Source organism: Tupaia chinensis, unplaced genomic scaffold (genome assembly GCF_000334495.1).
Source record: "Tupaia chinensis unplaced genomic scaffold, TupChi_1.0 Scaffold000147_1, whole genome shotgun sequence".
NCBI lineage: Eukaryota > Metazoa > Chordata > Mammalia > Scandentia > Tupaiidae > Tupaia > Tupaia belangeri.
Genome location: NW_006159617.1, coordinates 8,184,622 through 8,210,454, shown reverse-complemented (window position 1 = coordinate 8,210,454; position 25,833 = coordinate 8,184,622). Strand labels below are relative to the sequence as shown.

Here is a 25,833-nt window from a genome sequence, read left to right as displayed (position 1 = left end):
CTCTCTCTGCCTCTCTTCCCAAGCACATGCAACTGATAATTAAAAGAAAAAATCTTGGGACCCGCAGATGGCATAATGGTTATGTGTCACTGGGCTCCCACATAATTGACCACAGTTTGAGTCCTGGACCTGACGGCTTAAAACTGATGCCAGTCATGCGTGAGTGTGTGTGTGTGTGTGTGTGTGTGTGTGTGTGTGTGTGTTTCCAAAATCTCAAGAGGAGAATGGAGGAGAAGGGACTGAGGCATGGCCAACCCCCACCCGGGGTGTGTGTGGAGGATGATTTCTCAGTTTCTATCTCTCTGCGGCCTGTTGCAAAAATCTCTCTAAAAAAAGAAAAGAAAAGAAACCTTACACTAACAGATGCCTTGTTTTGAAATGTTCATGATGGCCCAGGCAGTAGCACATCAGTAACACAAAGCTCTGTGAGGCTGGACGCACATGGGGAGGTCTCAGGTTCGCATCTCAAAGTCTCCCTTTGCACACCAGGTATAGGTGCACTTGTCTGTAATCCAGGCAGACGGGGCTGGGGGTGGAATGCAGCGTGAGGACCCTATTAGGGATGCCCCTCCTCTGTTTTTCTTTCTCATGGAAGAAATAAACATTTTTTTAAAAAATTGTGACAATCAGGGAACACAGGAGAGAGGAAGGAAGTAGATAATTTCACATTTACAATAGTAAACTTTTTCTAGGAGAATTTAAAAATAAGTGTACTTCTAGAAATTACTATGAGCCTTTAGCAATAAACCCTAACTATCAATAAGGGAACGGTGAGGTTTGGTAACATTAAATTTTTACATCAAGTATTGGCCTTAATTCTCACATCGTCACCAGCTTGTAAACAAACTGTGTCTGTTAGTTTTACATCATTATCATCTGTCTCTCCTTTTTAACATGAAAAAGGTAGGCTTTAGTGCCAGCAAGTGGCATGGTGGTTAGGGTGCTGGACTCCCACACGGCCAGCCGCAGTTGAAGTCCCAGGCCGGGCAGCGTGCTTTCTCACTTCCCCCCTCTCTCTCTCTGGGGAGTGAATATGCCTTATAACAAATTTAAAAATAATAATGATAATAAGTAAAATAAAAAATTATTTTAAAAAGTAGAAAAGGGAGGGAACCAGCAGTTAGCGTAATGGCTATGTCGCTGGACTCCCACGTAATCGACCGCCGTTCGCGTCTCGCACCCGGTGGTTTAAATCTCACACCGGGCGCGTGTGCGTGCATGCCCAAGATCCCGAGAGGAGAATGGAGGAGAAGGGATTGGGCGTGGCCATCCCCCCTGGGGGGGTGATTTCTCGCTTTCTGTCTCTCTGTCTCTCTCTGTCTGTCTGGCGAGCGCACGTGCCCTATAGCAAAAACCTCTCAAAAAAAAAAAAAAAAGTAGAAAAGGGAGAATGGAGGAGAAGGGACTGTGGCATGGCCATCACCTTAGGGGGTGATTTCTCACTTTCCCTCTGTCTGGCCAGTGCACACACCCTATAGCAAAAAAAGAAAACAAACAAACAAACAAACAAAAACACAAGATTTTTTGATTGTTTTGTTCAGTTACGTCTTCCAGTGCATAAAATAGCTTGGCACATAGTAAACATCTAAAAAAAATTTGTTGAATAAAATTAATAAATCATCCATCTCTGGTATACAAAGTACAAACCCTCTCCAACAAAGTGGTTTTTCTCCTATCTATTAATGTGAATACTGAATCGCCATAGCCTAACAATCATTAGAAATTTAGCTCTGGCAAATTATTATCCTTGCTTCACTTAGAATTACAGCAAACTCCTTAAATTGTGACTTGAAGAAAGAAGAATCGATTCACAAGTCGAGAGCTTGTGGCTAGAGCCTACCCCGACAGGATCTGCTCTGAAGCTGAGGCTGAATAACGAGGCTCCAGCCTCTGCTGTGTGACTCTGAGAAAGCCATTTTCCTCTCTGAGCCTGTTTTCTCTGTCCATAGAATGGGGCTAACCTACCAGAGTGAGAAGAAAAAATTCAAATGGGGTCCTACATGGAAAGCTGCAAAGCTCCTTACTTAGCCCAGATACTCTGAGAGAGAATGACCAAATTTTCAGGAAATTTGGTAAGAGATTTAGACCCAATAAACCCAAAACAACAAAGAAGTATAACAAAATTGCTAGTATGTGATCTTTCAGTAACTTCGCATCTGTCTTCATGTTTGGTAAGTGGCAAGCCTTTGAAGAAGGGAATGTTTTATTTTTATCTTTCTACTTAGTCAATCGTAATTATTTTCCCACCTCTTTTTATTGGATGTCATTATATTCACTGAACACATTAGGACAGTCCCATAACCTAGTGGTTAAGGCGGCTGGATCCCACGTGGTTCAAATAATGGCATCAACAGCTTGAAAAACACACCAGGAGCATGTGCCTGCATGTCCCAAATCCCGACAGGATGGAGAAATGGAGGAGAAGAGATCGTGGCATGATCACATCTCACTGGGGGTTGCTTCCTCCCTCTCTCTCACTTTCTGTCTCTCTCTGTCTCCCTCTGTCTCTTTGCCTCTCTCTGACATCCATATGTATCCTTTGGCGATTAAAAAAAAAAATGATATTTTGGGCCAGCAGGTGGCATAGTGCTTAAAGTGTTGGACTCTCACATGGCAGACTGCAAGTCTGAGTCCCAGATCTGAAGGTTTGAAAATCATGCCATGAGTATGTGCATGCATGCCCAAAATCCCAGGAGGAGAATAGAGGAGAAGGGGTTGCAGCGTGGCCGTTTCCACTAGGGGTGAATTCTCACTGTCCCTCTCACTGTTTCTCTCTGTCTCGCTCTGCTAAGTGCACATGCCCTATGGGGGAGGGGGGGAGCTTAAAAGAAAGTTACTGTAGTTGGTGGTACTATTTTTATATCATTTTCTTAAAAGTCTATGACATTTTCTGTCTGAAAATCAGTGCAGTTCAGTCAATACCATTTCTCTAGGTAAGCAACAACTTTCTTTAAGGAATCGAAAACACAGTTAAGGGAGCAGCAGTTGGCCTAATGGCTAAGTCACTGGATTCTCATGTAGTTGACCGGGTTTGAGTCCCAGACCCGGTGGCTTAAACTCAGGCCGGGTATGTGTGCGTGTGTGCCCAAGATCCCGAGAGGAGAATGGAAGAGAAGGGATTGTGGCATGGCCGTCCCCCCCGGGGGTGGGGGGGATAATTTCTTGCTTTCTGTCTGTTTCTCTTTGTCTTTCTGGTGAGCGCACACTCACCCTATAGCAAAAAAAAAAAAAAAAAAAACTTAAAATAAGATTTTAAATAAAATTTGTTAAAGATAATTCAATCTTTCTTTTGTGTGATTCTTCTTTGTTTTACCACAGTTAATAAGATTAGTGTTTCATATGAAAATATTGACACAGGCACATTTATCTCCTTGTACCAGTTAATCTCCCTTGTAAAGCTTAACAAATTTTAAGGCAAATTTGATACAAAGCCCACATGTAGAGATCGAAATATGCTACCTGGCATCTTGTCAGCTGCTACCCTAAAGCAGTTGTTGCCACCCACAGCTCATTCTGGAAGACCGAGTTTCACGTGAATTTCAGTCATTCTAGATTAGCTACGCACACTGTGTAGGGGCCAAGGATCCAAACACAATGGGAAGAAAACAAATCAGACTCTGGAAAACTACAAACTATGTGACAAATACTCATAGTTAATTTTTAGAGTTTAGGTAAAGCATGATTATGAGCTGATGAATTTTATGGGATGGAAGTTTTTGTTTTTTCTTTAATTGCTACAGTGTGCATACGCTTGCCAGAGAGAGACAGAGACATGGGGTGAGGGGAGGGAGAAAGCACCCCACATGAGACATGATACACTGCAATTCCTTCTCTTCCACTTCTCATTTGGGTTTGGGACATTCGCTCAAATGCTTGGACTGTTTTTCAACTCGCCAGGGCCAGAATTCAAACCCCTATTATCCATGCAACGTTCAGCTCCCTTAGGCTATAGGGCCAGTCCTGGAATGAAAGGTGCCCCCCTTTTTTGTTTTACATATATATTTACATTTAATCAATGTACATGTGTGCAGCGTACAATATGGATTCTCAAAGCACAGTTGCATTTCCTGCCAGGCAAGGGAAAGATATTACTGCATACAGTAAGTTTCCATTCCTGTGTCTGTTAAATGTTTCTTTTTTATTTTTCCTGAGCCCCTCTCTCTCACCCACGGTTGTCCACCCGCTCCTATACAGTCCCTGGAACCTACATTTACTGTCTTGGCTATTATATCTTCTGATCTTTCATTTTCTGTCATAAAGTACAAACATTCTGTGTATATTGAGTGGAGACATACAATGTCTGTCTTTCATAGTCTGGCTTGATTCACGTAGCATTATATCTTCTATATTCTGCCACTTTGTACCAAATGACAGGATCTCATTGTCTTTTATGATGGAATAGTACTCCACAGTGTATATGTGCCGCTTTTTTTCAACCCAGTCATCCATTCTTGGGCTTCTAGGTTGACTCCATGTCTTAGCAATTGTGAATAATGCTGCAAATAAACATGGATGTGTGAGTGTTTTTCTGAATGAGTGTTTTTCTGGTTTGTTTTTTGGAAAATACCCAGGAGTAGTATCACTGGGTGGTATGGTAGTTCTATTTGTAGATTCTTGAGAAACCCTGAAATTGTTCTCCACAGTGACTGCACAAATTTACATTCCCACCAACAGTGTAGGAGAGTTCCCTTTTCACCACAGCCTCACCAGCACTTGTCATTCTTCATTGTTTCGATCCCAGTCTGGTATCTCATTATGGTTTTGATTCGCATTTCCCTTATGATAAGAGGCGATGAACATTTTTTCATATGTCTTTTGGTCATTTGTGTGTCTTTCTTGGAAAGTTATTTGTTCAGTTTGTTTGACCACTTTTTAATTGGATTGCTTGAGTTCCCTGTATATTCTGGTTATCAGTCCTCTATCTGAAGCATAGTTTGCAAATATTCTCTCCCATTCTGAGGTTGTCACTTCACTCTGACTACTGTTTCCTTTGCCGTGCAGAAGCTTTTTAGACTGATGTAGTCCCACTTGTCTGTTTTTGGGATTATTGCTTGTGCTTTAGGAGTCTTATTTAAATTTTAGAACAATTTATTGAAGGATCTTTTCTATAGCTATAAGAGAAACTCCAAAAGTTCACTGGAAATGGAATTAATTATGAGTTTATTTTGGTGTATAACCTTTGAAATCCATGCATAGTTCTTTCATAATACACGTTTTCCATGGATGTTTAAAAGACCTCTCATATAGATATGTCTGCTTCACAAACTAGAAAGATTCTCCTTCAAGGGAAATTATGACTAACTGAGAACACTTTACTGTACAAAGCCAGATCTCAAAACCAAAACCAAATGAGCACTCGCAGAACGTACATTTGGCGTGGAATACCTCTGTCACTGAAATTTCCAGCCATGCTCTGTACTTCCTATACTATTCACACAAGTGATTTTGCATGGATTTTTCTAGTCCTAAGAACAAGACTATCTAACAAAGATCATAAAGGAAAATAAGAAATTCTGATCCCTACTTTTGTAAGTTCTCTCAAGTTCCATGAAAGTAACTATTATAAACATAAATTTTTAGTTGAAAACGTTGACCTTATTAAAACAAGGTCTTATGAAGAGAGTTAGTAAGGAATAACTAGAATAATGCCTCACATCAGTAAGCACTTTAAAAACATTTGCTGATTAAGGGATTATAATACATTATTCTCTGTAATACATTATTCTCTATACAGAACATGAAAAATTAAATTAACAGGTCCATTGTTTTCCAGAAAATGTTTGTTCTGAAAAGTTACTTTTTAGGGAACCAGCAGTTAGCGTAATGGCTATGTCGCTGGACTCCCACGTAGTCGACTGCGGTTTGCGTCCCGGACCCGGTGGCTTAAAACTCACTCCGGGCGCGTGTGCATGCGTGCGTGCCCAAGATCCCGAGAGGAGAATGGAGGAGAAGGGATTGCGGTGTGACCATCCCCTCTGGGGGTGATTTCTCGCTTTCTGTCTCTGTCTCTATGTCTCTCTCTGTCTGTCTGGCGAGCACACGTGCCCTATAGCGGGGGAAAAAAAAAAAAAAAACCTCTCCAAAAAAAGAAAAAAAAAAGTTACATTATAATTCTAACATAAAAAACATAGTTCTTTTTTCCTCTCACCTTGTCTAAAAAGTAAGCATATGTGAAGGCAGAAATGAGAGAATCCAAATCACACGATTTAGGTCCAATAACCACATGAACCTTCTCCAAGCGTTTGCTTCGATTCTGAAACAAAACCATATAAAACACAAATCAATTTGCATCAGATCATATAAAGACATTTTTCAATCTTTCTAAAAAGTATGCCTTATCTACTGGGTAACCAGGAAAGTCATGATGCATTTCTACATAGAAAAATATTTCATGACTTTCCTGATGACCTAACATTTTCATATATAATAGTAAAAAATATATAAATTTGTCATGAAGTTTTGCACAACATAAAAATTGCAGACTATGCTTAACATTTCAAAATGTTCATTCAAACTCTAGTAAATTGTCAGGAAGAGAAATTGTGGTTTCTGTTACAATTAGCCACAATTTAACATCAGATAAACTCTGTCATCAAGTCATAATATTTTAGCAAAAATCATGTTTTCTTTTATAAAAGAACATACTACATGGTATTCTATATAATTTCCTTATATAAGATGTTCTTCTTGGGCTAGCAAGTGGCACGGCAGTTAAGGCACAGGATCCTACATAGCCAACTGTGTGGTTTGAGTCCCAGACCCAGTGACTTGGAAAATACACTGGGTGCACAGGAGTCCATGCTCAAAATCCTGGGAGAAGAATGGAGAAGGGATTGCAGTGTGGCCATTCCCCCTAGAGGGTATTTCTCACTTTTCTTCTCTCTCTGTCTCTCTCTCTCTGGCAAGCACATGTGCCCTATAACAAAAACCTAAAAAATAAATAAATAAAAAAGATGTTCTTATTAATTTAAGAAACTAACAAAGTGACTTTTTTCATATATTCTTGGCACACAATGTAAGCAAATAAATACACAGTTTAATAAGGATATAATTTTCGAGTCACATTTTGGATGACAGGAAGTTCTCTCTGCTTTATAGTCTATAATTTAGTAAATGAAATATATAACACTTTCCTCCCTCAGAGAAAGGATACAATTAATATCATTGCTCTAAAAATAAAAATTAATTGCTTTTTTAAAAGTACATATAACCACTTCTCTTGAAAAGAAGACATACTGGTTTTTTCCTCGATTAATTCAAGGGTTACTTAAAATAATTTCATAGAAAGCTGACATCTCTTTGAAACGTCTAAAGAGCCAATGGCTTCTAGAAAATCCCATAGCAAAACAATCCAGTACAGATCACTGTAACATGTGTTAGCATCTTCAAAGTACATCAGAGCTGACAAGTGTGTCTACTCCCCCACTTTTTATTGTTTGTTTTAACTTCTCTTCTTTAGGACTCACTGAAAAGTCAACTTAGTGGTAATATTGCTCCAAAAGGCTATATCAAAGATTAGATTGGTCATGGCTGTTTTATCAGAAAGATTTACACATCTCTTTATTTGCAGAACAAAGATAAAGCCTTAATAACCTACTAGCTATTTCACAAGTGAATTTAAAGTTTTGTTAATGTTTATATGAAACAGCTGTTATCAAAGTCAGAAACAAGTTATTAAATAACCAGGTTATGTTCCAAAGAACATAATAAAGTAAATCTTGGGGTCAGTAGATGGTGTAGCAGTTATGTCGCTGGACTCCCCATGGCCGACTGCGGTTCAAATCCCAGACCTGATGGCTTGAAAATCATGCTGGGTGGGGACCAGCAGTTAGCATAATGGCTATGTCGCTGAACTCCCATGCAGTCAACCACGATTTGAGCCCCAGACCTGGTGGCTTAAACTTACACCAGGCGCGTGTGCGTGCATGCCCAATATCCTGAGAGGAGAATGGAGGAGAAGTGATTGTGGTGTGGCCATCTCCCCTGGTGGGGAATTTCTCTCTCACTGTCTCTGTCTCTGTCTCCAGACTAAATAAAAGAAAATAAATCTTGAAGGAATCTAGGTTAGAGATTATCATTATAGATAAAGATAGTAGGATCAATTTGCAGACAATTCCTCCAATGTGTAATATTGCTAAATTGAAATAAAACTTTTTTAATTATTAGAGAGTGCACGCACTTACTAGAGAGACAGAGAGAGAGGAGGAAGAGAAAGAAGGCACCACCAGTGAGATGTGGTCATGCTCCAATCCCTTCTCCTCCATTTCTCCATCCTGTCAGAACTGTGAGCACCCACGCACACACTCCTGACATGTTTTCCAAGCTGCCAAGGCTGGGATTCCAACTGTGGTCAGCTAGGAGAGATCTGGCTTCCTTACTGTGTATAAGACCAGTCCCCCAAAATCAGCATTTTTTAAAAATTGACATACTGATCCTTAGTGAAACAACACTTAAAAGTAGGATCATATTCCTTCCTCTGCCAGCTTCCTCCCCCTAAACTCGTAACTTTATAGCTGGCTCACTTGCCTGAGTACCCCTTCAGGGTTCTAGTCTAGGCCCAGTTCTCACTCTTAGAGTCAGGCTGCTTCCTCTGTGTAAGACAGCCAAATATTCTAGAAGCACCTAAAGAAATTCAGGTCAATGGAATCATACTCCATTACAACACAACCAAATGCATTAGAAAATCTTATTACTACAGATTGCTATTCTTCCGAGAAGCAGAGGTCTAAATGGACATTACCTCATTTCTCTTCCCAAATCTTGTAAGGCAGACAGTATGGGATTAACAATACTTTTTATAGGTCAGAGGAGTCTGTGATGGGGCCAGGGTTGTTCCCAGAATCCCTGCTCCACTGTGGTGATTTCTGTCCTGCATTAACCACTCCCTTGTGCTATAACAACTCCAGCATCCACACTATGGAACATGGGAATTGAGGGAGAAGAGAGAGTGCTAAATATGCATGCTAACTACTGCAAGCATTCAGACATTGGTGACACCAAAGTTATCCCCAAAGATGACCTATTTGCTTTCTTGTCTAGGCTTGACCATTCCCAGAGCTAGCTCTGTATTCAACCTTTAAGTTACAAAAAAGAAGACATAGCAAGATTTGCATGTCAATGCATTTCCAAGCCAATTATTTCCAATTATTACTTAGAAGGGGAAGGAAATAGAGGAGAATTGGGAGCCAAAAGTATGCTAGATCAATTCCTAGAACTCAGCAAACTTCTAATGTGATTACTCATAATCTATTCCTCCATCTCCATTTAAAGAGAAAAGGCACACGTCACCTGGCCGGTCAGGCCATGGCAGAACCCAGTGCAAAACGTTAAGGGCTCTCCTCGGTGCCACTTGCCTCCCTCTTCATGCTGCCGTGTTTCTCTTCTGATTTCCCTCTCCCCACACATCGAAGTCTTTCATAGCCATAGTCTCTGCCAGCGCCATCCACTCACATCCGCTATCCAACACTCTTCTTCCTGACCACCTGTCTCCATCAAAACGCAGACATTTCTGAAGTTTTACTTTTAAAGACTGCACATTTTGGAAACTAACTCTTTTCCATGTCTCTTTATTTGAACAATGCTCAGAGGACCAATTCAAACATATCCACTTGTAAGATTCTTTAAGATTATAGAATAAATTGGCTTCTTGGTGTTAGCTCCATGAGCCAGAAAACCACCATTTGTACTGCTTTCTTCAAAGACCCCTGGGTCCTATCACTGTCCTAAATTGTCCAATTTGGGAAGGATTTTTTTTTTTTAATTCCACAATTGTTTGAAAAAAAATGTATAAATAAAGTTTACTTTGAGGACTTAAAAAAAAAAAAAAAAAGCACCATTCTGATGTCTGGGCTGTCAGGGATCTGGCTGCTTCTCCACTAGCAATGGCAATGGGAGCACATGCCTGTACTCCTGGTTAGAGCATTTTCCACCAAGCTAATGTGTTGTCATCTGAAAGACAGCTTCCAGAAATACGCCACAATTCAAAAATTGTCTAAAAAGTTCAGCCTGGCTGAGAATACTGGGGCAGACAGAAGAGACATCACAACCAGAGGATACTTTTGATAGCATCCAGTGAGCCTTCAAAATGATAAGGTTGACCTCTCAATATCTCAGATGCTCTTATATGGCCAATTCCTACTGGTAACTACTGGTTAGAGAACTGGAGGACAGCAAAAAGTAGCTATCATGGTAGCCATGCGTAATTCGGTTCCTGCTTGCTTGATATTGGTCATGTAGACTCAACATTAGGTGAGCACAAGGGCTGTACAAGATTTGACTCTTTTTTGTATTTTGGTTTTTTTTTTATTATTTTGTCAGAGGGCACATGTGCTTCCCAGAGAGAGATGAAAAGAAAGGGAGAGGAGAAAGCACTTTCTCCATGGGGCATGGTCACACCGCAATCCTTTCTCCTCCTTTTCTCCAACCTGTTGGGATTTGGAGAAAACATGCACACATGCCCAGAGTGTTTTTCAAGCCACCAGGGCTAGAATTTAAACCACGCAGTTGGTCATGTGAGATCTGGCTCCTTCAAACACTAGGCTATAGGTTAGCCCACATTTTGGCTCTGCAAATTGGGGGTTATGAACCAGAGCATCCAGACCCCACTGTCAAGCTGTTGATCACAGATGACCTGGGTTGTGCACAAAGAGCAAGCACAGTGGTCAAGCCAAGGCAGAAAAGTCTGGGACTGATTTCAAGTGTCTAGGCAGGTAACAGGAGGCCCCGTGGTGCTAATCCACTCAGAGGCAATGGACTCACCTACAAAGCAGCAGGGAAATTGATTCACGGAACCCAACAGAGACTCCTGACCACAAAGATAACCTTCATCTTCTGCTGCAGATCTGTGGGCCCCTCCCTATTTCACAGCTCACATACCCAGGGTCTCGTGGAAGTCCAACTTAGCATCTATGTCCTTTGATATTGTTCAAACTGAGCTCTAGGTTATTCGGTCAGACAAATCACATCCAAATAAAAGTGCCTTATGTACAATTCTGCCCATTGATTACTGTCACCTAACCCATAAGAATCTGTCTGTGCCTGTTCTAGGCCCCAAGGACACAGTAGTGAACCCTGTGGACAAAAATCTCAGCCTTTATGAACTTTTAATGTATAGTGCAAGGAGCTCTGGTGAGCCAAATAATCAGAACATGATAAATGAACAAAAAGAAATCATGAAATGAGTGTAGGGTGTGCTTGGGTGAGAAAGTGACATTGGTAAAGGGCAAAGGTCTGAAGTAAGGGAGTGGGGCCTACGGATGGCTCAGGCCAAGGCAATGGCAAGTGCGAAGGTCCTGAGGTGAGAGTGGGCCCAGCATGTTCAACAAATCATTATTGCCCAGTGTATACAATCTCCAAATGTGACTTTGTAAATTCCAAGCCAGGAACGACTGGATCTGGAAAACAAAAGCCCACTCCCTAGTATCAACACGTGCACACGAAGCACTACCGAATCTCAGGAGACAGGCGGCCCCATCTAAAGCCTGAACCCAACTCAAAAGGAAATACTGATCATGGGCTGAAATTGACCCAACACTGCTTTGACATCTAGACACAATGCCAAAGAGACGGAGAGAATCTTTTCATAGTCAGTGCGTCCAAGACATTAAGTATATCAAGCATGCCCATATTCCAGATCATGGCTTTAAGACGCTTTCAAAGTGCAACCCTATATACTGGCGAAATGAGGGTTCTTAATGAAATTAACTTCCTATCTCCTAAAAGCCAGAAAAACGCCTGATCATTCAGATTCAATCAGCCATTAAAGGAAACTGTACTTGCTAGGCAAAAGCACTTTCAAATCCACCCACAGAAAACAAAAAATAGATCAGAAAGAGGGCTTCCAGGGCCTGTGGTAAGCTTAGGTCAGCTTTTCCTCAGCCTCACCTTTCAGAAACAAAGTTGTTCCTTCCTGTAACTCTCCACATCTAACCTTTTCAAACAAACCTAACCAAGGAGCTCTTGCCTTCCTCCCAACCCTCTTTTCTTAAAAATTCTATGCACAAGGGGTCCAGCAGATGGCATGGTGGTTGAAGCGCTGGACTCCCACATACCCAACTATGGTTCAAGTCTTAGACCTGGCAGCTTGCTTTCTCATGTTCTCTCTCTCTAATGGGTACACATGCCCTGTAGCAAATTAAAAATAATAATAATAATGATAAAAAATTAAATAAGTAATTATTTTTAAAAAAATTCCATGGACCTTTTTTAAAAAAATAATTAATTAAAGTGAATTTTGTTTTAAATCTGAAGCCCACAGAAGTTGGAGATTCACTTTCTTCACTCACTAAGGTGGACACATTTCTTATTTGCTCATCCCTAACCAATAAATGAAGAAATAAGGGAAAAAAGACTTCCAAAATTATAGGATGGTATCTCCAGAGAAAGAGAAAACTTAGAGAAGAGTTGGCATTTGCAGGTCAGATGGAGGTACAATGATAACATGGCACTCTGTGAAGCTGATCCATGGAAGATTCTGAGTTCATGTCCCCAAAGACCTCCCTGAGTATACCATGCAAGTGTATGCTCCGGACCTGGGGCTGGCACCAAGCTGGGGGCAGAGTGTGGCATCAATGCCCTACAGGGACTACTTTCTCTTTCTCCCCCTTTCTCTCAGGAAAGAAAGAAATAGATTTAACAAAAAAGGAAAAAGAGTTGGCATGTGAACTAGTGCCTCCCTTGACTACTTACTGACTCCAAGACAATGAGAGGGTCTTCCTCCAGGAGGCTGGCTGTAGGGGTACAGGAAAGGGCCCTGTTCCTCCCACCACCACCGTTCCAGGAGACCCCCTGCACTTGTGGCTGCCCTGATTCTACGACAACTCCAGGGGTGAGCAGGAGGAAAACTAACATGCTGTCCAACCCTACAGTCACCAACTCCATCCCAGTCATAGTCACCAGAAAACCAGGACGGGAGGAGACACAGTGCACAAGAAAAGCAAGAGCTGAGTGGAGATGCACAGAGCACCCAGTCCTCCAAGGCAAGGACACAGCCCCTGACCAACTCTGCTGTGGGACACAGTCACAGTCTTTGTTTAGTAACAGCTGAGATTGTCGGTGCTGGCCCCGGGTTTAAGATGATTTGGAGAGGAACCAGGAAATGGCACAATGGCTACATCGCTGGACTCCCATGTATTCAACTGTGATCTGAGTCCCAGATCTAGTGGCTCAAAACTCACGCTGGATGTGTGTATATGTGAGCCCAAGATCCCAAGAGGAGAATGGAGAAGAAGGAACTGTGGCATGGCCATGCTCTCTGGGGGGTGATTTCTGACTCTCTCTTTGTCTCTGCCTCTCTGGAGAGCACATACACCCTAGAGCAAAAATCTCTCTCTCTAAAAGATGATTTGGAGAACTCCTGGTCTCCTGAATTTCTCATCATTACCTGGAGAAAAATGCCTTACTAATGATAAATGTTATTACTTATCACCTAATCTCATCACTACCCAGAAAAGTTTGGCACCTAGAAAGAGGGAATGGCATTAAAAACAAAGGACACTGCATCAACCAAAAGTTTAAAAAGCAAAGCACTGGATCGTACGTGGCCAGGTTCACGATTTGAATCCCGGATCTGGCAACCTGAGACTCACGTTGGGTGCATGTGCATGTGTGCCCAAAATCCCAAGAGGAAAGTAGAGAAGGACTAGGATGTGGCCATCCCCCTGGGGGTGATTTCTCACTTTCTCTCTCTCTTTCTCTCTCTCTGGCGAGCACATGTGCACTATAGCAAAAACTGGAAAAAAATAAAAGCAAAGAAGGAAATGCTTGTCATATCATGCAAAATCCCTAGAATACAGGGATTCTCCCCATCAATTAAAATCTTCATATTTTATTCTCTATTTTTGTTACTTTTCTAATAAGAGAATAAATATATTATAAAAATTCAGATATGAAAAATTAATAAAACAATAATAACTGTTAGCATGTTATTATTACACATTTTTTAATTTGCATAAAATTTTATCGGGTATATGCAAATATTAATACATATACCTGATAAAAATGAGGTGCTTTCATTTCCATTCTTTAGAGAGTTACCTTTTTCCATAACCCAAACTATACATCTTCTTTATGTGTTTTCAATAGCTTAATGGTGACAATCATGTGGATACATCCATGCATATATTTGTGTATGTGTGTGTATACAAATTTTTGGGAACCATCATAGATTTCTTAAAAAAAAAATCCTGATAACATTGCCGCATAAGATACTCTGGCCCCCTGGCCAGCTAGTCCAGTTTCATTCTAATGGTTTATTAATAAGCAATAAGTGACCGAAAGACCATAATTAATTTCTTCAGAGATTTGTACCGCAGATCATATGTAAAGGCAAAAGCATCTACCAGAATCTACAAATTTAGGACACAGGCATTTTATATTTAATTTTCTCACAGATGTCCTAATATAATTGGTGACATGCTGGATGAACATAAACAAATTAAAAATAAAAAATAAAATAAAAAAATAAAAAACAGGTTGGCAATGGTAAGACTCAAAAGGACTGTGAGGTAATTTAATTGCTTCGCTTCCTGATCAAACCGAAACCTAGTCAACTCAGATAAATATGCATTGTCTACAGCCCCTCCCTCACCATCCTCCCAACCAGCCCTGACAGCATTTTCCCTCAGCCCTCTTCATCATGCTAGAGAATGACCTATTATTAGACTTTTATCAACGTGTTCGTTGTCCATCTTGAAAACAGAGAGACCTCGAATATAGTTTACATATATTTAAGGATCATAATAATGATTTAGGCAAGAATTATTACTTTACTTACAGTGTTTAATTTTCTTAATATTTTTGGCTCAGGATTCTCATTCTGACAGTAGGCTCAAAGGGCAATTTTAGGGGCAGTGCCATTGTTTTTTCCTCCACTGTTTCCATCTCAAAAAGTCAGGAGGCGCAGTTCAAGTCCCAGACCCAGTGGTTTAAACTCAGGCTGGGCACATGTGCGTGCATGCCCAAGATCCTGAGAGGAGAATGGAGAAGGGATTGCGGCGTGGCCATTTCCCCCTGGGGGCTGATTTCTTGCTTTCTGTCTCTCTGTCTCTCTCTGTCCTTCTGGTAAGCACACGCCCTATAGCAAAAACCTCTCCAAAAAAAAAAAAAAAAAAAAAAAAGTCTGGTGGTCCCCTCAAGTCCTCCCCTCTAGGAGCTGTCCTGAATTGCTTCCTAAGGTGTTTTCATGTTTCAGCTATTCTGCTTTATAGGGAAATGTGCCCAGTTATTACTGACTGGTTCTTTTAGCTTAAATAGATGCCCCATCTCAGGAGTTTGTCCTCTATAATCTTATAGGGCTTCAGTCTCTCAACCGTCTCATCTATAGCCTCATGCGGATATGCACCTGGGTCCACAATCCGTTTTTTCGTCCCCTCTGACCTTGTGCTGTCCTGGCTGTGCTTCGTCTTCCAGGTTGGAGTCACAGAAAATCCCCTGAGAACAGCTGAACTTTAGGAAGAGCTTAGAGGAGCCTCTTTCACTAATGATCAGTTGTCAAAGGAACATGAGAGATTGAAGGCCAAATGAGAAAAAGCATCCATAGACATTGAAACCTATGTCCATGCCACCTAAGGCTTTTTCATTAATTACTTTATAAAATAAAACAGATTCATTATAAAACATTTGGAAAATATAGAAACTTACAAAGGAAAAAAAAAAAAAAAACCTCTCAATTCCCCAAGCTAATCACTATGAATATTTAATGTTTTCCTATACTTCTGTATTTTCTCGTGTAATGCTGATCACAGTATACCTGGTATGTTTAACCTGTCTTTTTAAGTTAACAACACTCTAAATATTCTTTTTTCCTTATTTTTTATAACTTATCTACATTTGTGTACATCTTTATGACAGACATTATGGTTTCTCAAAGCATGCATGCAGTGAAAACACTAAGTATTCTTTTAAAATTCTAATTATAAACATGGTGGTCAGTTGTAACTTTTGTGTTTTGTTTTGTTTTGTTAGATTTATTTATTTAACTTTATTATTTTTTTTAATTTTTGCTATAAAGCACATGTGCTCACAGAGAGAGACAGAAAGAGAGAAGGCAAGCTGCCAGGTCCGAGACTCTAACCACAGTCGGCCATGTGAGAGTCTAGCACCTTAATCGTCATACCACCTGCTGGCCCCTCATGTTTTCTTGTGTAACTCTAGCCGCCGGTCTTCTGCTTTGCACATAGTAGGTGCTCAATAACTATCAAAAATAAATGAATGAGTGAATGATTATAACATTTAATGGGTATAGTATTCTTTGATATGAAGCATCATAAATTTATTTAGTGATTCCTTTATTGTTAGAGATTTATTTTCATTTTTGGTAGCATAAATAAGACTACAGTAAATATTTAAAAGATAATACTTTTGAGTCCATCCCTAGTTATCTCTTTAGAATAAACTACCGCATTTTAAATGCCTAGGTCAAAGAATGTAAGTATTTTAATGCTCACCAGAAAGGTTATAGAAATTTACATTTCTGCCCACAGAGATACAGAATTCTCAAACATTCAACTGTGTATTTAAGCACTTTCAAATTGATGGGTAAAATAGTATCTTCATATTGTTTAATTTTTATTTATTATGATTATGCATGCCTTAGGCCATTTTTCATATGGATGTAAAAATATTATTGTCTTCATATGGACACATTATTTTGCAAATTTTCCTCTGCATATCTTTTAAGATGTTTAGCCTACTCTCATTGATGAATAAACTATAAAAATAGTATTAACATATTCACATCTAATAACATCAGCAAGGTACTACTTTGTTCTCTGGTCCTGCACATCTATGAAACAGCTTGTTCAATCAATTTTATTAAGAATGCATTAGGTATGCATTATCTAATATGATATTATTATTTTGAGTGCTAAAGAGAGACAGGACACACTGTACCATGTTTTCCCAAATTTACCTACTCTGCTTCCTGAAAAATACACTTCTCGTGCAGCTAGAGAGCTGCTTATATTTCCTAGCTCTTGGTTGAAATGCATTTACTCCTCTATTTTGCCTCAGGTCAAAATGATAATGAACTTGAAATAAATCTAAGGTATAAAAAAATACCATAATTGAACTTGTGCACATAACTGAAGGTTCAATAATATCTGCTGCATTGAATCAGAAATTGGAAATACTCATTATTAGACAGGGCTTTGACCAGAATGTCGTATCTGAAGATTAACCAGAAAACTATGGAACTAAGGTAGATCTCAAGTAAGCCAACAGAAGCTCTTGGAAAAATGGCCTGGCACCATAAACAATTCTGCCTGGCAGAGAGAATTAGAGAAGCTACATGAAAGAATTTGTACCATAAAATAACCTGGACTTTTCCTGCCCAGCATTGTAATGAGTAGAGATTGCAAAAGAGCAACCACACCAGAGGATTATCTTGAGGAAGACTTTGAAGGAAGAAAAAGAGACTGACTGATCTTTGCTAGCAGATGGTATATCACAGAATACTTGGTAGGCAGGGCTGAATTGAGACGGTTTATGTGTGACTTGTGTACTGGCTGCTCGCTTTTCAAGTTTGAAAGTTGACATGTAAATATTTTCTCAAAAATATTTAAAACCATACTGCCTCTGTTATAGAGTCACAGACAAAATTATAACAGATATTTTGAACATTATCTTTAAAATTCCGTTTTTTTTGGAAATTTTGAAAGTTGTTTATTAACTGTCAAGAACAATGGAGTATGAGCAAAAATTTTTTGATATGTAAAGTAAGTGTTTGTGGGTATATATAAAATAAACAAATAAATGGGAAAAAATTTTAAATAAAATTAAAAATACCATAATTAAGTGTCTTTTAAGAAGTGATTGCCCAGTCTGGTAAAGTAGTCAGGACCTAACTAAACTGCAATGCTGGAAGTCACATAGCTGACCATGGGTCCACATCCACAAGCTGACCTGCAAACAAGCCAGGCATGTGCATGGCTAAGCTTCTGATGATCTGGGAGGGGTGCATGAAGGGGAAGGCAACATGAAACAGCCCTGTCAAGGGTGCTTCTCTCTCTTCTCTATCTCTCTCTCTCTTCTCTCTCTTGTCTATCTCTCTCTCTCTTCTCTCTCTCTCTCTTTCTGTCTGTCTTCCTCTCTCACTCTCTGTAGTGTATACGCACATGCTCTCAATCATGAATAAAAACAATGTTTTCAGGTAGCAAAATTTTGATAAAACAATACAAAAAAAAGATAAAAAAAAAATTGGAGCCAACCTGTGGCTTGGTGATTGAGGCAGCTAGATCTCATATGACCAACTACACAGTTCAAGTCTTGGACCCAGTGGCTTGAAAAACACACCAAGTGCATGTGCACCTCCTTTCTCCCAAAAAGAGGGAGACAAGGAAGAGAAGTGATTGCAGCATAGCCATTCCCCATGGGTGGTGGTGGGGGGGGGGGTTTTTTCTCTTTCTTTTTTCTCTCTCTGTCTCTCTCCAGTGATTGCACATACCCTCTGACAAATTTTTAAAAAAGATAAAAAGAGTGATAAAAAATAAAATTCACATCATCTGGCCCCATAGCACAGTGGTTTAGTGCTGTGTATTGGGTGCCAGATCCCACATGGCTGACTGCAGTTAAAATTCTGGCCCAGTGGTGTGGAAAACATGCCAGGCATGTGTGTGTGTGTGTGTGTGTGTGTGCGTGCATGTGTGTGTGTCCAGGATCTGATGAGATGGAGGTAGGGAAAAAAATCCAGCATGACCATACCTCATGAAGGAATGCATTATATTCTTTGCCCTCCACAATCATTCATGCTCTTTGGCAAGTAAATAAATAAATATTCAAAAAATAAAAAACAGGGAATTATAACATTTGCATAATATTTGGACCACCATCCATTAAAGGAATAATATTGCTAATATGCAGAGTTCCTAGATACTGATTTAAAAAAAAAAGACAAACAACCCAATGAAATCATTGGTAAAGGATGTGAACAGGCAATTAACAGACAAAGAAAGGGATACATGAAAAGATATTCAACTCATTGATAGTAATGGAAATGCAAATTAAACCATCAATAAAGTGTATCTCATTTGGTTTACTTAGATTATGGAGGGGGAGGCAACCCCATCAGGGCCCTCATGTTGCAATCTTTCTCCCAGCCTCAGCCAGCCAGGGTCACAGCACACAAATGTAGAGGGAGACCACCTTGGGACACAAACCTGGGACCTTCTGATATGGCTCCAGCATCACCAAGTGTTGCATTACTGCAGTGCCACTGCAACTGGCCTAAAATGTCTTTTTATTTTCCCCTATCCAACTGATAAAAGAAACTGAGTCTCAAAAGCAGTCACATTGGGAAACCATTACCTTAAAGGGGACACATGATTAATCCCCAATGACCATGAAGGTCGTGTCAATTGCAAAATAAATCTGCAAGTGACTTTTTTTTTTTTTTTGGAGAGGTTTTTGCTATAGGGCACGTGCGCTTGCCAGAAAGACAGGGAGAGACAGAGAGATAGAAAGCAAGAAATCACCCCTCAGAGGGGATGGCCATGCCATAATCCCTTCTCCTCCATTCTCCTCTTGGGAGCTTGGGCACACACACACACACACACACGTGCCCGGCGTGAGTTTTTAGCCACCGGTCCACAGTCGACTACATGGGAGTCCAGTGACATAGCCATTACGCTAACTGCTGGTCCCTACAACTGACTTTTGAAAGGGACTACCTAAATTACTTTTAATCAAGTACAATTTTAGAGGAGATGGCTGATGTTATGTTATCTAGATGTACTCCATTCTCCTCTCGTGGTTTTGGGCACACATACACACATGCTTGATGCATTTCACAAGCCCCCAGGTCTGGAACTCAAACAGCACAGTAGGTTATGTTGGATTCAATCACCTTAACCACCACCCACCTAGCTGGCCCAGTGGATCTAGGATTTAAGAATACATCAGCAGTACTTCCAAGACCTGTCAGGTTGACACAGTAGCAAAAAAATGTGCAAAAGAAAGTAAAGGACAAGGAGTATGAGTTTATTCTGGTGCATACATTTTTTAAATCCATGCATGGTTGTTTTATAATACACATTTTCCATGAACTTGTTGAAGATACTACTTGTACTTGACAGGCACCTAATGTTTGCATAGGACTTTTACGGTAACTTATAACAAGGACAGAGAAAAAAAGATCCAAAATAACAAAACTATGGTTTCAACTTCTTTGATTTACCTGTCATTTTCTACTTGTCCAAACACACTTACAAGGTCCTCCTCTAAGAAGCAGAGCAGACTCTCCTGAAAACACACTGCTCATCTCTGGGCAGCCCTGGGCTGTGAGGTTTCTCTGTAGATGGAGGCACATACTCTCAATCTACTTTGGTTTACCATACCCACCAGTACACAACCCTAGAATGAGGTACATACAGGCATAAAGACAAAGTGATATTACTGTTAACACTTATGGGGGGAAGCAGGTGGCATGGCAGTTAAGGTGCCAGACTCCCACATGGCTGACCACATTTCAAGTCTCAGACCTATGACTTGAAACATGCCGGGTGCTTGTGCATGCATGCCCAAAAGAAAATAGACGAGAGAAGAGATTGCAGTGGCCATCCCCACTGGAAAGAAAGATGATTTCTTACCGTGTCTCTCTCTCTGTCTCTGGGGAACACACACTCCCTATGACAAAAACCTTAAACAAACAGACACCCATGGGGAATAGCAGATGGTAGAATGGTTATGTTGCTGAACTCCTACGTAGTTGAGTTTTGAGTCCCGGACCCAGTGGCTTGAGTGTCAGGGGGGGCATGTGTGTGTGCCCAAAATCCCAAGAGAAGAATGGAGGAGAAGGGACTGTGGCATGGCCATCCCTCCTAGGGGGCAATTTATCACTTTATGTTTTTCTGTGTCTCTGGTGAGCACACATGTCCTATAGCAAAAATAAATAAATTAATTAATTAAAAAAAGAGACACATATGAGGGAATTCTATAGATAAAAGCCCACCTGTATTTACACAATCACATCCACGTGGTCATTTACACGATCTCTGCTGGAACATCTCAGGGCTGAATCTCTAAGACAAAGGACTTCAGGTCAGGGATGGACAACATCCAACCCACCTAGTCTCAAAATACAGTCTTAGTCAGAAAACGAACTTCTCCAATTAGCAAACAGTAATTTACTCATTTAATTAGGAGATGAATATTTTAATAATAAAAACGTCATAATTTTTTTTACTGTTAATTTTGCTATTTTAAAGTTGGTATGAATTGTAGGAACTTTCCTTTTCTAAATTAAAATATTTTTTATTATAAACCTATGATTTATAAATACTTTGATTTCTGCCTAAGGAGCTCTTATGTAAAACAAAAACAAATAAACCAAAAAAACCTTCCACGCTACACCAAGTTCCCAGAACTTTCTTTTGTGAGCCTGTGTTAAGATCATGTGCTCTTAACCTCTTTACATGTCACCCCTACCGTAGTCTGCTGCTACACAGCACAGGTTTGATCCCAAAACCTTAATTATTTCTGCTCCTAAGGATTAAAAGGGCTGGAGCTAATTAGTCAGGTCTTCTCCTCTACTGAACAAGCCAAGATGCGCTCAGAAGACTTTTCCCAGAAGCCTCGCTTTTCTGCTGTCAGCTTTTTGTTGTCATAGGAAGATCTATTGCTTTAATACTCACAAATGTAAATGTCTGTATTTGGAGCAAACGTCAGGCTGGTGACACCACACACCTGGTATATCTGAAACCCACTCAGATATGACAGTAATAAACAGAGAAAAAGCCGGAAGCAGGCGGGAGGAAGGTGCAGTTACGCAGGTTCACAGGTAAATGAACAGGGATGTGCCCGGTAATTAGTGTACTTTACAAAGATGACAGATTATAATGAGGCTATTTTTTATTACACAGTGTGCTTCTCAGTGTCAGAACTCTCACCTTCCAAGTGACCTTTAATGATCTTTCTCTCCCCAGACCTGGTGGCTTGAAAATCATGCCAACTGTATGTGCATGCATACCCCAAATCCCAGGAGAATGGATTGTGGTGTGGCCATCTCTCCTGGAGAGTGATTTCTCACTTTCTCTCTCTCTCTCTGTCTCTCCGTTTCTCTCCAGCAACTATACATGCCTCATGGCAAAAACCTTAAAAAAAAAAAAAACTAAAAAAAAACTAAACAGTATCTGACACTACATTGCAAATGGAGTCAGAATGGCTTAGTCTGGTTTCCCACTTCCTATCTTACCATGTTTGAAGGCCACAAGATAAACAACTTAGTTACTAGTTATACTGCACTTGTGCATGTTACGTAATTATGACTTTGCTGTTTTATGCCATGGCATGTAACATGTGCATGTGTGGCAGTTTGATTTTGGCAATGAGCCACTATTGTCTGCAGCCCCTTTAACAGAAAGGGAACACCTGGCCAGCTAGCACTGACTGCTCTGCCCAGCTACTTAGCCCTGCTCTGCTCAGCCTTGGTTCAGATTGGTGAGCCCTGACAGCCTTGGCTCAGCTCAGCTAAGCTCTGTGCCCTGTAAGCTCTGAGAGGGAGGAAGCCATTCTGTGAGCATTCTCCATGTACATTACAAGCTCCAAGAGGGAGGAAGGCTTGAGAGCACTGCTATGGGCTTTGTAAGTCTAAGAGCTCTGTGAGCTCCCACTGAACTCAGCCAATAAACAACATGACATCAATGCCTCACATCTTTTTCTAACTCCCCTATCTCCTTTCAACTGGAGAAGAAAAGAACCTTGCAAAACAGACACAATGTAGTAAAAAAATCAAAGGCTTTATTACAGTAAAGGTTAGTAGTAAAAAAATCAATAAAGATTTATTACAAGCTTTGCCAATGAAAAGTTTCAAATTTTCTAAGCTTCAGATCCCTCCTGTCTTGGAATAATATGACTTTATAATTCTATAATTCTATATATTACTACTAAAAATAATAACTAACTTGTTTTAGTTGTCCACATATTTTCACTTTATCTGCTCTCTTCTATTGAGAGAATTGTCTGGAGTCTCCAAACAGGGCTGCACAATCAGGGAATGTTTATTATCAATTTGCATTTGATTTTTCTGGGGTAAGCAGGTGGTATGGTGGTTAAGGTGCTAAACTCCCACATGACCTATTGTGGTTTAAGTCCTTGGACTGCTGGCTTACTTTCTCACTTGTCCTCTCTCTCTGTCTCTCTCTGGTGAGCACACATGCTATAGAGCAAACTTTAGATAATAATAATAATGATAATTTTTTAATTTTATGTTTATCTTTTAAGGGAAATAACTGAATAGATTATAGAAAAGACTTTTAATACAGATATATTTTAACAAGTTTTTGTCCTGACATTTTATATAAATTAGTCACACACAAAAAAGCTGTTTTCTTAGAGAAAATTTGTTGTTCTACTTTTTTATTGAGCTTCCAATTAAAAATACAAACCCAGAAAAAAGAATACAAACCCAGAGATTTATACATGAGAAATATTTTATGGAAAAATATTAAAATACATACTAAAAAAACGCATCAGACTACCAGAATTTTTCATCATAATAAACAGCTGTAAAATAGATTATATTAGTTTTAAAACATTTTTTTTACTCAAAAAAAAATCTTTGATCATTTGGGACCAGTAGTTATGTTCAGTGATGAACTATGTAAAATTGTAAAGATCCAAATTTTCCTTTTCATTTTGTAATTGCCAGAGGGCATGCACGCTCACTAAAGAGAGACAGAGAGAGGGGGTGAACGCACCACTCAGTGCAGTGTGATCCTGCTACAACCCCTTCTCCTCCATTTTTGCATTCTGTCAGGATTTGGGGCATGCACACACATGCGCCTGACATGTTTTTCATGCCTCAGAGGCAATCAAACCACAATTGGCCCTATGGGATCTGGTTATTTTTAACCACCAGGCTACTGGGCCAGTCCATACTAACCATTGTTTTAAAACTTTTTCAAAGTTTATATAGTTCTTCCATGAAAGAGAGAAACAAAGTGAGAGAGAGAGACAGAGACAGAGAGACAGTCACCTCTAACAGAGTCCTCAAGCCGTGATCTACCCCAGTGGATTGCCTTAGCTGACCTGGATTGATCAAGGCATGAGAGCATACCTAGGATGTGCAGGGAGGTCCCAGGACATGAATCCAGGACCTTTCCCATGTGCATTGCTACTGTGCAACCACCTGGCCCCCCACATTTTCCTACCATTATATTTTCCATAAGATAGAGAGAGCTCTTTTAGGGCCAGACTAGTGTGGTAATTAAGGTGGCTGGATCCCAAATTGCTGACTATGCCGTTCAAGTCCCAGACCTGGCAGCTTGAGAAACATGCCAGGCACATGTGCATGCATGCCCAAAATCCCAAAAGGAGGGAGAAATGGAGAAGAGATTGCAGTATGGGGATACTTGGGTGTTTTCCCACCTTTTCTCTTTCTCTCTCTCTGTTTCTCTCTCCAGTGAGTATACATATTCTTTGGCTAAAAAGTTAAAAAAAAAAAAAAAAAGAGCTTTTTCTGGTGTGCAGAGGCATCATCTGGAGTTCAAGCAGCTATACCTGGATATCGAAGGTCTGAAAATGGCCAAGAACAAATTTAGAGGGCAGAAGTCCAGGACTATATTCTACACAGCCAACAAAAAAATCTTTAAGACTAAAAATAAAGCAAAACCAATGACCACTAATCTTAAGACGATAACCATTGTGAATGATGAGAAAGTTGATAGAGTGAATAAAGCTTTTATAAACCTATGAAGGCAATCTGCACAAGTCTCAAAGGTCTTTCTCCTGAACCTCGACAGCAGCATCAAAATGAACCGGTTAATGCTGAAGCGGCAGGATGAACGGCTCAGCTGTGACGTCGCAGACATTTACCAAATTACCCCTAAAATCAATAAATTAGATGTTTTATATGAAAAAAAAAGAATAGGGCTCTTTCTAAGTAATTTCCTTAGCAGAAATCAAGAATGACAACAACAACCAAAATACTATATAGCAAATGTTTAATACTGTGCTGTCTGCCCTAAAAATCCTAATATCGGGGACTATTAGTAACCTCACACTTAACAAATCCACTGCCTAAGGCATAAAAACGAAGCCTTTTTCTGATGTAGGAAAAAAAAAAAAGAGCCTTTTGGGGACCAGCAGATGGTGTAATGGTTACACTGCTGGGCTCCCACATAGTTGACTGCAGTTCGAGTCCTGGACCCTGCGGCTTAAAACCCATGGGGTGTGAATAGTTATGAATGCTGAAGACAGTGTGGAACGGGGTTGGGGGGGGGAAGAGTATAGAGAAGGATAGCAAGAGAACAAATAGAGAGGCATGACATTAGTGGTACACAGAAATGGTTTATTACCTATTGATGATAACATGTATAGTATTCTCAACTGGACTGGTCTGAAGTATTTTGTGTTGCATAAATTCTCTTTACAAGTCAAATGATATACAGTGATTAAATGTTTAAAGAAATACAGAGAGTGGGACTAGCAGGTGGCATAATGGCTATATCACTGGACTCCCATGTAGTAGACCATTGTTTGAATCCTGGATCCAGTGGCTTAAACTCATGCCAGGCACGTGTGCATATGTGCCCAAGATCTCAAGACGAGAATGGAGAAGAGGGGTGTCAGGGCCATGCCCCCCAGGGGGTGATTTCTCACTTTCTGTCTCTACATCTCTCTCTATCTTTCTGGTGAGTGCATACGCCCTATAGCAAAAACCTCTCAAAAAAAAAAAGAGTAAATAATAATCTGAAAAAAATTATGAAAAGCTATGTGATGATGATGATGTAAATAGTAATGTCTTTGTCTTGATTGATATGCATGGTAATCGTGCTGGAAAAAGAACTGTAATACACTGTAAAGATATATGTAATTTAATGTAATATAAAAAATTATGAT

General features: G+C 40.0%; 1 protein-coding gene across 1 annotated transcript in view; it reads right to left on the bottom strand.

The window, feature by feature from the left end:
* Nucleotides 1-25,833, bottom strand: part of LOC114007291 (protein prune homolog 2) — a 136,164-nt gene that overhangs the window by 72,689 nt on the left and 37,642 nt on the right. The window contains exon 2 of the mRNA XM_027770686.1: nt 6,149-6,253. Within this exon, the coding sequence (XP_027626487.1) occupies nt 6,149-6,253 (105 nt within the window). The remainder of the gene's footprint in view (nt 1-6,148; nt 6,254-25,833) is intronic.